At 51.9% G+C, this 12,026-nt stretch overlaps 2 protein-coding genes across 3 annotated transcripts in view; one reads left to right on the top strand and one right to left on the bottom strand.

The window, feature by feature from the left end:
• The window catches only part of PARS2 (prolyl-tRNA synthetase 2, mitochondrial), a 5,864-nt gene extending 2,999 nt beyond the window's left edge, over window positions 1–2,865 (top strand). The window contains exon 2 of one of the 2 annotated variants that reach the window (XM_029227168.1): window positions 669–2,865. In XM_029227168.1, coding sequence (XP_029083001.1) covers window positions 718–2,013 — 1,296 coding nt within the window. In that variant the 5' untranslated portion in view covers window positions 669–717 and the 3' untranslated portion in view covers window positions 2,014–2,865. Of the gene's footprint in view, window positions 1–552 lie in introns of both variants that reach the window. The other variant, XM_029227167.1, reaches the window with a different exon arrangement.
• Window positions 2,866–10,272: 7,407 nt separating this feature from the next.
• TTC4 (tetratricopeptide repeat domain 4) overlaps window positions 10,273–12,026 on the bottom strand; it is a 38,815-nt gene continuing 37,061 nt past the window's right edge. Inside the window, exon 10 of the mRNA XM_029229718.1 lies at window positions 10,273–11,528. Coding sequence (XP_029085551.1) covers window positions 11,426–11,528 — 103 coding nt within the window. The 3' untranslated portion in view covers window positions 10,273–11,425. The remainder of the gene's footprint in view (window positions 11,529–12,026) is intronic.

Here is a 12,026-nt window from a genome sequence, read left to right on the forward strand (position 1 = left end):
GCGGGCTTTCTCTAGTTGCGACGAGCGAGGGCTAGTATTCGTTGTGGTGCACTGGCCTCTCATTGTGATGGCTTTTCTTGTTGTGGAGCACGGGCTCTAGGCGCACGGGCTTCAGTAGTTGCAACACGTGGGCTCAGTAGTTGCGGCACACAGGCCCTAGAGCGCATGGGCTTCAGTAGTTGTGGCTCATGGGCTCTAGAGCATGGGCTCAGTAGTTGTGGCACATGGGCTTAGTTGCTCTGCGGCATGTGGGGTCTTCCCAGACCTGGGCTCGAACCTGTGTCTCCTGTATTGGCAGGCGGATCCTTAACCACTGCGCCACGAGGGAAGTCCCGTAAACAGGAAAATATTGATTTTTTTTTTTTAAACGGCAGTAAATGGTGAGAGAAGTACAATAGTACTTTGATCTGCAAGGATATTAGAAAAGAAAGGATTTGCATCCACAAGATCGGTGGTGGTTGTAGAAGTTTGTTGGAGAGCAGCCTGCGTTGACTACTGCAGGGTGTTGGATCACAGTTGACACCTATTTCTGCTCGGCTCGTTTTTCTTCAGGCGTTTTCTTTTGCCTCCTTACGCTGGGCTGTGATGGAAGGGCTGCTGACAAGATGCAGAGCGCTGCCTGCCTTGGCCACCTGCAGTCACCAGCTCTCGGGGTACGTTCCTCACAGGTTTCACCACCGTGCCCCAGGGAGAGGGAAGCGCTTGGTGCTGTCCCGCATGTTCCAGCCCCAGAACCTTCGGGAAGACCAGGTGCTCTCTCTAGAGGGCAGATCTGGCGAGCTGACCTGTAAGAGCCAGCGGCTGATGCTGCAGGTGGGCCTGATTCACCCAGCAAGCTCCGGCTGTTACCACCTCCTGCCTTATACTGTCCGTGCCATGGAGAAGCTCGTGCGGGTGATAGACCAGGAGATGCAGGCCATCGGGGGACAGAAGGTCAACATGCCCAGCCTCAGCCCAGCAGAGCTCTGGCGAGCCACCAGCCGGTGGGACTCGATGGGCAAGGAGCTGCTAAAACTTAGAGACAGACACGGCAAGGAGTACTGCTTAGGACCAACTCACGAGGAAGCCATTACAGCCCTGATTGCCTCCCAGCAGACACTGTCCTACAAGCAGCTCCCGCTCCTGCTGTACCAGGTGACGAGGAAGTTTCGGGATGAGCCCAGGCCCCGCTTTGGTCTTCTCCGAGGCCGAGAGTTCTACATGAAGGACATGTACACCTTCGACTCCTCCCCTGAGGCTGCCCAGCAGACCTACAGCCTGGTGTGTGATGCCTACAGCAGCCTGTTTGACAGGCTGGGGCTGCAGTGCGTCAAGGTCCAGGCAGACGTGGGCAGCATCGGGGGCACGATGTCTCACGAGTTCCAGCTGCCGGTGGACGTCGGAGAGGACCGGCTTGCAGTCTGTTCCAGCTGCGGCTTTTCGGCCAACATGGAGACTCTGGACTTGTCACCAACAAACTGCCCTGCTTGCCAGGGGCCACTGACCAAAACCAAAGGCATCGAGGTTGGGCACACGTTTTACCTGGGCACCAAGTACTCCTCCATTTTCAGTGCCCAGTTCACCAATGTCCATGGCAAGCCATCCCTGGCTGAAATGGGGTGCTATGGCTTGGGTGTGACACGGATCTTGGCCGCTGTCATTGAAGCTCTCGCTACAGAAGACTGCATCCGCTGGCCCGGCCTCCTGGCCCCTTACCAAGTCTGCCTCATTTCCCCCAAGAAGGGCAGTAAGGAGGAGGCGGCCTCAGAGCTCACGGGGCACCTGTATGACCACATCACAGAGGCAGTGCCGCAGCTCCGAGGGGAGGTCCTGCTGGATGACAGGACCCATCTGACCATTGGAAACAGACTGAAAGACGCCAACAAGTTCGGCTACCCCTTTGTGATCATCGTGGGCAAGAGGGCCCTGGACGACCCTGCACATTTTGAGGTTTGGTGCCAGAACACCGGAGAGGTGGTCTTCCTCACCAGAGAGGGAGTCCTGGAATTACTGAGCCAAGTGCAGGTTGTCTAAACGCCCCCTGGACCCCTCCCACTGCATCTCACAGTCTCAGTGTTCATTCTAATGCTGCCTTTCTTATACTGCTTTCCAGAGCTGGTCTCCCCAGAAAGAGGGCAGCTCATGGAAGGTGAGACCATGTTAGGAAAACCAGTTGTTATCCAGTCATATGTTTGGACTATTTGTATTTAAAGTCATTATCTTGATCCCTTTGGCTGGCCCTGCTGCCACATATCATTCCTTTTATATTCGGAGGTAGTGGCTAGGAGGAGCCAAGTTGTCATCTTGGCCCTCAGGAGAGTCACTTCCCTTCTCTCAGTGGAGTTTCCCATGTGTAGGATGGGGCCTCCCCAGTGGCCGAGGCCCTTCCAGCTCCAGCAGTCCAACCACGGGCCTCTTGCTGCATTCGGTCCAGAGAGGCAGCCCGCCTGTCTTCCTCCATTGAGAAGTTGGCCTGATGGTCTGGGGAGAAGAATCAGGACACCTGACTGCCACTGACTCACTGGAGACTTGGACACGACCCCTCCCCTGCTGGTGCCTCAGTTTCCCCATCTGTGATGTGAGAAAATGGAACTAGATCTGTAAGGTCCTTACAGCTGTGACTGGCTGGTTCCCCGAGAGGTTCATGACAGGCAGATCAGCTCTGATCTGTTCCTCTGATCCTCCATCGTCTAAGCTACCCAGAAGGTAAATACAATTAGCTAATTGCCCCCAAACCACCTCCAGAGACCTGGCCCTTCCTCTTGAGGTGGCTTAGCACTGAGATCATGTTACATTGATTGAATAAAGTCAAACTATTGGGACGAGCCTTGCATGTTAATTGGAAACAGTGCTAACACCTGCCACGTTAACGGTGCAGCAGCTTCCTGCCTGGAAACTTTCCTTTTTGTACTCTTTCTCCACTCAAAAAAGAAAATTGGGTGGCTGGGAAAATGTGTGTTAAACCATTTCTTCCCACAAGTGTGAGGGGCAGCAGGCTTCAAGTGCCGTGGCGACTTCGTCCTGCGTGCAGAGTTGCATCCTAGTGCCACGCACGACAGCGGTGAATATTAAGGTCTCTGCCTGAGCCCTGGGGAGAACTGGCAGCTGGCTTGAGCTTTCATTGCTCCTGCTTCCAGGAGCAGAATCAGGTTCTCCATCCTCAGCCCCCAGGGTCATGGCTTGTCCAAACCTAACAAGAATCTCTCGGGGCCAAGCTCAAAGCCACCACCTCCTGAAACATGCTCGGCAGCTCCTGGCAGTGGTTCTGTCTTTGGCTCCCCCTATGCTCGCCTGCTCAGCACCGACGCCCTTCTTTTTCACTTGGCGGGCACAGCTCACTGTATGGCGGCCAGCCTCTTGTTGATGGTCAGCTCCCTGAGGCTGGAGTCCTAGGCTGATTCCTAGTGCACTGAAGTTCTTGTCTCGGCCTGTTGTTCTTCTTGCCAAACAGCTTCCCTGCAGCTTGTGACCACTGTTCCTGCCAGAGTAACCTCACCCCCAGCACACACCATCAGGTTTCCTAATGACTCCCAGGCCTACCCCTGGGCTCTGGGCCAGCATTCAGGCCAGGAGACAGGGATTCTGAGAGCAAACCCAGAAGGGCTGGATTGTAAGGCAGGAATCTTACCCTTGGCTGCACAGTGGAATCCCCTGCGTCCCACCCCGAGGTTCTGTTCTGGGGTGTGGCCTGGGCATTGGCAGTTTTAAAACTCCCCAGATGATTCTAATTCGTAAAGTCGGTGGAGTGCCTTCTGAGGCTACATTGCAAGGTGGAGTATTTGAGTCATTTCGGTTGTGCGTTGTCAGATTGATGTGAGCTCTCTGCTTTCATTGGTCTGGTCATTTGTTGAGGGCCTGCATGTGCCACTGTGCTGTGAGGCCCTTTTATATGCCGTGTTCAGAACTTAAAACTGTGCGAGGTAGGTCCTGTGAAATCCTCATTTTACAGATGAGGAAACCTGAAACTCCATTTAAGCAACTTAATCAAGGATGCACAGCTATTACGTATCAGAGCTAGAATCTGAGTACCGACCAACACCTGTGTCTGTCCCACTATACCGCATGGCCTCTGCCTGGGCAAAATGATTCCAATAAGTAAAAGATTATTTATGTCTGTCTGATCAAGTTAGCCTGAAGTAGAGAAATTAGAATTCGTGCAAATGGGTGCTTTATTGTTCTGAATCTTTTTTTTTTTTTTTTTTTTTGCGGTATGCGGGCCTCTCACTGCTGTGGCCTCTCCCGTTGCGGAGCACAGACTCCGGACGCGCAGGCTCAGCGGCCATGGCTCACGGGCCCAGCCGCTCCGCGGTATGTGGGATCTTCCCGGACCGGGACACGAACCCGTGTCCCCTGCATCAGCAGGCAGACTCTCAACCACTGCGCCACCAAGGAAGCCCAAGAATAAGCACTTTTAAAAATCAGATTCAGACTTCCCTGGTGGTCCAGTGGTTAAGACTCCACCCTTCCACTGCAGGGGGCACGGGTTCAGTCCCTCAGGGAACTAAGATCCCACATGCTGTGGGGTGCAACCAAAAATAAATAAATATGCATTTGCCTCCTTATTAAAAAAAATCAGACTCAGGGAATAGAGAACCAATTAATTTAAAACGCTCATAAATGTGTATGACACAGAACGATTTGAGGGTGATGTAGAATCATGGACCTTTAGAATGGGAGAACTTGGAGTGTGCCTGTCCAGCCCTTGTTTCACAGATGGGAGACAGGCCTGCAGTGGGAATTAACTTGCCACAACCCATCTTACTGGCAAACCGCCTGATTGCAGGCCAGGTGCTACGTCTCCTAAGTTAGGCTACCTTGGGTCCATCTTGTTGCAGGGAGTGATGTCTGGCTGAGTCAGCCTTTGAGCTACAGAAGTGCTGTAGGTTTGAAACAGGTACCCGTGCTCTGTTTTCCAAGGGAGACATGTACAAGGAGCACAGTGATTTGCTCAAGGTCAAGCTGAACTGAAACCCAGGTCTCCTGATTACTTAGCCAGTGTCCTGTAGCCAGGGGCAGTATAATTTGGTGGAAAGATCAGAACCTTGAACAGACAGTCCTAAATCCACCACTTAGCAGGGATGTTATCTTAGACAAATAACTTGTCCTTTGTGCATCTGTGTATCCTAGATTCTTCATCTGTAAGATGCGCTCATGATAATGGTACCTACCTCCCTGGGTTGTCTAAGGGTTGGCTGAGCTGACATATGAAAAGCTTAACCTTTAGTGTGCTCTCAGGAAATGCTTCCTTTACATGGGATGACTTAGGAAATACCCGCATTGGGAGCTCAGGTTCTGCTGTTAACATTATCTCGAGACCTGGGTTTTGTTTTTTTGATATGTTGCTTCACAACCTTCCTGGGGGGTGCCACGAGCAAGAATTAAGTAACGCCTGCAGAATGGTTCCATCTCCTTAGAGGAAAGACAGACATTTTCAAACCGTGTACCTTCTTCTCTCCTTTCTGAACTTGCCAATGTTACCTCTTGCCATAAATTGATGAAATGGGGTTGCTGGCAAAATAACAGGTACAGGCTGTATTATCATTGCTCATTCCTTGGGGAGATGGAGAAGCAACTGGCTGAGAAATGTTTAGCAGAAATAATACTTGAGGACAAAGGCTGGTGCATAACAAAACCGTCGTGTAAATCAAGTTTAGAATGTAAATCAAGCGCTCCATTAATATTCAGTGTTTTAATGGAAGAAACACCTGCTGGGCTATCAATAAAGGAGCTTTGCAGAAATCTCGAAATTGTCATTTCCTTAACTACTTGAGTGCCAGGCCTCTTCACAGAGTTCCCACTGTCCATTTCTACACCTAGACGCCAGAATGCATTTTAGAATTGTTACGCATCAAGGGCACACACGGCTTTGTTTTAGGGTTAGGAAGAGGATTTTTTTTTTAAGTTTTCTATAATGTGGAAAATGGGAAAATAAAGATTTTTATGATGTTACTGTGAACTTTGGGGAAAAGAAGTCAAGGTACTTCACTTAATTTAAAATAATGACTTACATCGTAGTGACCCAGACTAGAGACTCTGGTGTCAGACTGCCTGGGCCATTTAGTAGCTATGTGACCTGGTGCAAGATACTTATACCCCTGTGCTTCCTCATAGGTAGAACGGGGACAGCAGTGCCTGTTCACAGCAGGTGCTTGGGAAGTGGCAGTTGCCCTTATGGAAGGTCAGTTAGTCCTCTGTGCTCAGTAGGTGGGTGGGCAGTGCACATGGCCCACCACAATGGGGTGGCAACTTTAGGCTCCCACGTTCAGGCCCCTCCTCCGTGCAGGGATGGTGTCCACTCCTATTAAGCCAGCAGCTCTCAAGGCTGCTCATAAGCTTGTGGTTAAAACCGTGTAGGGCCGGGAGAGTGAGGTGGAGGCACTTACCGGTGAGGACACCCCATGTACAAGGAGAGAACCTGTTGCCCAGCTCACCCAGAAAGCGCGTGGTCTGACGGAAATGCCATGGGCAGGATGTTGGGTGCTGGCAGGGGTTTCTGCAGGCTGGATTCGTCTACGCAGGTAGACACGTCGGGGACATTGCAGGTCACAGTGAGCACCAAGACTTTACCATGACCTTGGAGTGAGCAGGCAAGGGCCTCTGGGTTTGTTGCCAACTCCTGGAGGCAGAGGCCCAGTCTTGCTACTGTTAGTATCTCCTGAGGGGCTTAGGGGAGTCCTGAATTCAAGTTCTGGTCCACTCTTCACTAGCTGGCTCTGTAAGCTGCTTCTCCTCTCTGTGCCACTTTTCTTCTCAGCAAAATGTTGCTGAGCTCCTGGCCTCCCATAGGTGTTGCAAGGATTGAGCCCATCCACGTGAAGCACTCTAGGACGCTGTCTGGCATATCCTAAGTGCCCAATAGATGGCAGCCGTTACCACCAAGCCCAGCCAGCCCACACGCTACCCCTGGAATATGTCCTTTCAAGGCTCCTTGCCTTTGCTTGAAGACCCTCCCACCTCTCCCAACCCCACCAATCCCTTCTTCAACTGAACGGCCCACATCCGTCATGTGTGGTGGCTCCCCACACTCCATCTGTTCAGAATTCATCACTCCTGCCTGTGTCATCAGTCAGTAATTATTTGTTGTGCACCTGCTGTGTGCTGAGCAGGTGCTGTGCTAGGTCCTGGGAGTACACGCACAGTTCAGGGTCCTTGACTCAGTTTCCAGAGAAGTGGGAGCAACTATCCAGTAATCAGACAATTACTGTGTAGTGTAAGTGTAGGGATGGTGCAGGTATCATGGGACATGTGATAAGCCAGGAGGGCTTCCTGGAAGAGGCACCTGGGCCTAATGGAAGACCAGGTGTTAAATAGTAAAGGGGGGAACAGTGGGAATGGAGGGAGGGGAAGAAGTGGAAGAAAGAGTCTTCCAGACAAAGGAAACAATGTGCGAAGTCCAAAGCTAAGTGCATGGCAAGATTGGAGAATAAAGTTAAGTTCCATAGATTAAACAAATACTTGGTATGCGGCAAGCTGTGTTCCATGTGCTACACACAGATTAATTCGTTTAATTCTCACAGCATCTGCATGAGGTAGATGCTGTTATCCTCATCTTGCAGATGAGGAAACTGGGACCGGTACCCGAGGCCACTCAGCTAGTGGGTCATGGGGCTGGAATTAGAAGGCAGGCAGTGTGGTTCCAGAGCTGATACTCTAGCCAGTGCACCCTCCTGCCCTATAGCTGAACCGAGGCCAGGATGGCTGGGCTAAGGAGGCTGGAGACAGAGGGAGCTGCAGAGGTAAAGGGCCAGACCCTGAAGGGCCTTGAATGCCACACCAGGAGTGTTGATGGGGGAACAGGGAGCAGGGGCATGGACAGACTTGCTTGTAGTGGCTGCATTTCTCTTCACTGGAGCAGTTCTCAGCCCAGGGTTAGGTTTATGACACCCACTCAACAGCATGACCCTGAAGGCAGAGGCTGGCTGACGCCCTGCCCTTGGCTGGTGCCCATTAAATGTTTGTTTGTAAAGCAAATGGAATGAAAGGAACATGGCAAAGGAGGCAGGTGGGCTCTGGAGTGAGATGCTGGGGTTCAGATCCTGGCTCTGACACTCACTGGTGAGACTGCGTGCCCCCATCTCCTCATTCATGAAATTGGGATCACAGACCTGAGAGCATGGCTGTTAGGATGAGAGAATTCAGGTACATGGTTTGCAGTGCTTGCACTCCGTATTGATGGCCATCATGTCTCTGCCTGCCCTTGTGCAACTGCCAGCAGTGTGTTTCATCAGGGTTGGCTTAAGAGGGCTTTGTTCCTCCACCCAGTGCTCCAGCTTCCACCCTAATTCCACAGAGGTAACCAGACAGGGTGTGGGGGGTCTCACCTCCAACCCTGACCCCTGGCCCTGGGAAGGGCCACACTCTAGTCTTGTGGGAAGGAGGGGCCCTGGGATGGTGGGAAAGGCTCTGCCTCAAGTCGGGGATGCCAAAGATGCTGGTTCCTTGTCCCTCCTCTGGGCCTAAGTTTCCTCATCTGTAAAATGAGGTGGCGAGGGGTTAAGAACTTGTGGGGAGCTCTGATTAGGCTCTGCTGGAATCCCAGGCACAGGCAGGTGGCCGGGGAGGCAGCAGGTGAAGGCCAGGCCCACAGGTCCCACTGCACGCATCCGCTTCACATGAGGGCCACCTGTCCCCCAACCCCTGCAGGCTCCGCCGCTGAGGAAGGGGAGTGCTTAGGGCCCTTCCCCCACACTCCTGGCTGTGCTCAGCTGGGCTGCGCTGCCCACCATCACAGCCACTGCAGTGGGGCAAGGCTGGGTGAGGCCTTGTGCTCTGGAAGGGGATGTGGGCACACACGCCAGGCAGGTGGGGCTCACGGGGCCCCCTGCTCCTCACGCCAGCCAGGTTCTCATGCTAACTTCTGCAGGTCACTCCTAAGTCCGAACTGGGTTCACTCACCTGGCGACCCTTAGAGGATGGCAGAAGTCAGAGGAGGCACAGCCATGGACTGGGAGGCCAGGAGCCTTCCTGGAAGAGGTGTAAGGTGGCCACATTGGGTGTGAGCTTGGGAATGCCTTTACTAGTGCTTGTGTGTATGCAAGTGGGGCCTTGGGACAGGACTCTGGCTAATTTCTTTGCATTCATTAGTTCCTTCATTCTTCCATCCACTCATCGGCACACACTCACTGAGTTCCCACTGTATGTCAGGCCTGGGCAGTCAGACCAGCCCCTCATCTGGCCCCTGCCCACTGAGAGCTTACCTTCTGGAAGGTTTAGTGCAGCATTTCTCTAAGTGCAGCCTCTCTAAGTGCAGCCTTTCTCATTAAGCACTAGTGACAATTTGGGCCAGATATCTTTGCTGTGAGGGCTGTCCTGTGCACTGCAGGATGTTCAGCAGCGTCCCTGGCCTCCACCCACTAGCATTCCACCAAGTTGTGACAACCAAAAATGTCTCTAGATATTGGCAAATGTCCCCCCAGGATGCAAAGCTGCCCCTGGTTGAGAATCACTGGTCTAAGTGCTACAGGTGTGCATGGATGTGCCCCTGCGTATAGTTTCACTGAGCTAAGAGTTGGTTATTAGTAATTATGTGCCAGGCACTGCACTGAGCACTTTGCACATGGTATCTGCACAGCAGGGCCTCAGACATGCCTGTGAGGGGCGAACAGGGACCATTCTCCACGTGGCCGTCCCTCACTCACAGTCACAGCAAGTCAGCAGCACCAGGATCCTACCTCTGGTCTCACAGCTCGCCATCCTAAGTCCCTTTTCTCCCCTTTCTGCCTGTGTCCCACCCCAGCTGGAGCTGGGGCAGGGACTGAAGAGAAGGTGGAGCAGAAACGACTGAGGACTTGACTGCCGGGAGTCTTACGAAAGGGCTGGGTGACAGGGATGATGGTCACATAGGGATAGTTCTCAAGGTGTGTATACTTGTGACCGTACAATTTGCTCTCATCTGGCATCTCACCCCAGCCTCAGTGTCCAGAAGGGGGCACGGTAACCAGTCTGTGTCACAGGTGAGTAAGGCGGCACCCTGGAACCTGCTCTGCCCCATGAGAGTGTGGTGGCTCCTGCAGGGAACCCTGCAATGCCTGCTGGGGTTGCTGCTAGCTGAATGTTAGCCTCTTACACAAAGCATGGAGTCCTGCTGGAAAGTGAGAGAGGATGGCCTCAGTGTGGCCTCAGCCAGGCTTAGGATGGAGGCTGGACTTCAGCTCTCTGGCCACAAGCCACAGGCAGGGACCTGCACCTGGAAGAAAGCTGCCTGGTCCTTTGTAAATATTCCACAGCAAAATGAGCTTCAAAGACAAAGGCAGGCACAGCACAAAACCCCAAATTAGTCGATCTTAAGTACAGCAGCTGGTTTCAGTTTAATGATGTATTAGTTAGCTTTGCTATAGTAACAAACAACCCCCAAATCTCAGTGCTTATTACTACAACAAACATTTATTTCTCATTCATGTTACAGTCAATGGCTGCAGGCCAGCTGCTTCAGCTCTGCTCCATGTGTCTTAGCATCTGACACCCAGGCTAAAGGAACAGCCCCTCTCTGGGAAATATGTTCCCACGGCAGAGGGAAAAGAGCAAAAGCCTACCACATGATGCTCTGTAAGCTCGGTCTGGACATGTCCACTCACATCCCTTTGCATCAGGAGCAGGGAAGTACACTCTTCGCTGGGGGACGGGGTGGGCAACGCAAGGTAAGGGCATATAAAATCCTCTAGGAAGGAGGAAGCAAAAAGCTGCAGACAAAAATACAACGTCTGACAGTGACTCAACATACAAAAAGATTTCCCAGTTTAAAAGGCATAAAATTCTGAAATGTAAAAACTGTGACATACTGTCCAAGTATGTCACAGTTCTCCATACTGCAAAGATCAGGAAAAGTGACAAACATTTTAGGGGTTCTGGAGGACCCCAGTTTGTAGGTCTTTATAGATACAGAAACAGGACCTGGCTTTCCTGACCCCATCTCACCCCAAGGGATCTACAGCGTCCCCACAGAGCAGCCGTCTGTGCTCGTGAAGTCACGGGAGGCCCGAGTCTCTCAGCTCTGATACCTTACAATTACACGCATGGTTTGTGTATGTCTGCAGTGTGAGCCACAGCTTCTCTAAGGCCTCTGACTCCACAAAGGTTCAGAACCACGTCACTGGATTGTGAGTCAGCGTCCACAGACCAGTGAGTTCCTCAGGTCAGAGATGGAGGCTGGTGGGTAACACAGCTCACAGTGAGTCCAAGGATGTCATGACCAAGGCACGGAGTTTTGTACCAAGAGAGATGAGTGAAGACCAGCTGGAGCTCAGCACTCTGACCAGAGGGGCTGCAGTTCAGGAAGTCGGCAGCTCCTTCCCAACCACAATGCAGGGAAGGCCTGTCCCCAGAGTGACAGAAATAAACCGCTGGATTCTAGGAGTAGGTCCTGCTGATTCAAGTGTGCTAGACCCCAGGCTGAGGAGCAGGAGGGGGGAGGAGGTCCAGGGGGCCTGGCTCTCACAGCATGGCCCAGTCACTTTACCTGGCGCACCTTTCTCCCCCGGAGATAATTCCTGCAAAAAGCAGAGGATCCTACACAGACCAAAAATGCTGGTGTCAGGGCTTTTACAAAGTACCTGCAGTGAACACAATAAAAGAGAGGGGTTAATTGAATTGCGATCTTAATCATCCATGGACCTTCCCAACAAGTCAAGGTGAACCTTTAGATATGAGTCAACATTAAAATGCAAGTTCAGCATATTTATTTGTTTGGTTGTTTATAAGTCTGCAAATTAGCATGACCCTCTCTCCCTTAGAACCTAGCGAGAACCTTTGGGCAAGTCCTATAGCATCATGTATGTCTATGGCTAAACGTGAAATAAAACAAGAACACGCTTTCAGTCCTTCATTCAACAGTGAGTGCCCAGGGTAAGCCAGGCCCCTTGCTGAAAACACACATTAAACAAAAAACAAAATTCACCATCCCTCTCTGGGGGGAGGGAGATAAATAATGACAGCAAGGCACAACGGTAGAAGCATCTGTGAGGTATGGTGTTAGCCCAAGGGACGTGATTCCCTCTATGGGAAAGGGGAATCAGGAAAGGCTTCCGGGAAGCTGCCATGTCTCAGCTTGC

Source organism: Monodon monoceros, unplaced genomic scaffold, assembly GCF_005190385.1.
Source record: "Monodon monoceros isolate NGI ecotype Baffin Bay Population unplaced genomic scaffold, NGI_Narwhal_1 Super_Scaffold_18, whole genome shotgun sequence".
Classification (NCBI taxonomy): Eukaryota; Metazoa; Chordata; class Mammalia; order Artiodactyla; family Monodontidae; genus Monodon; species Monodon monoceros.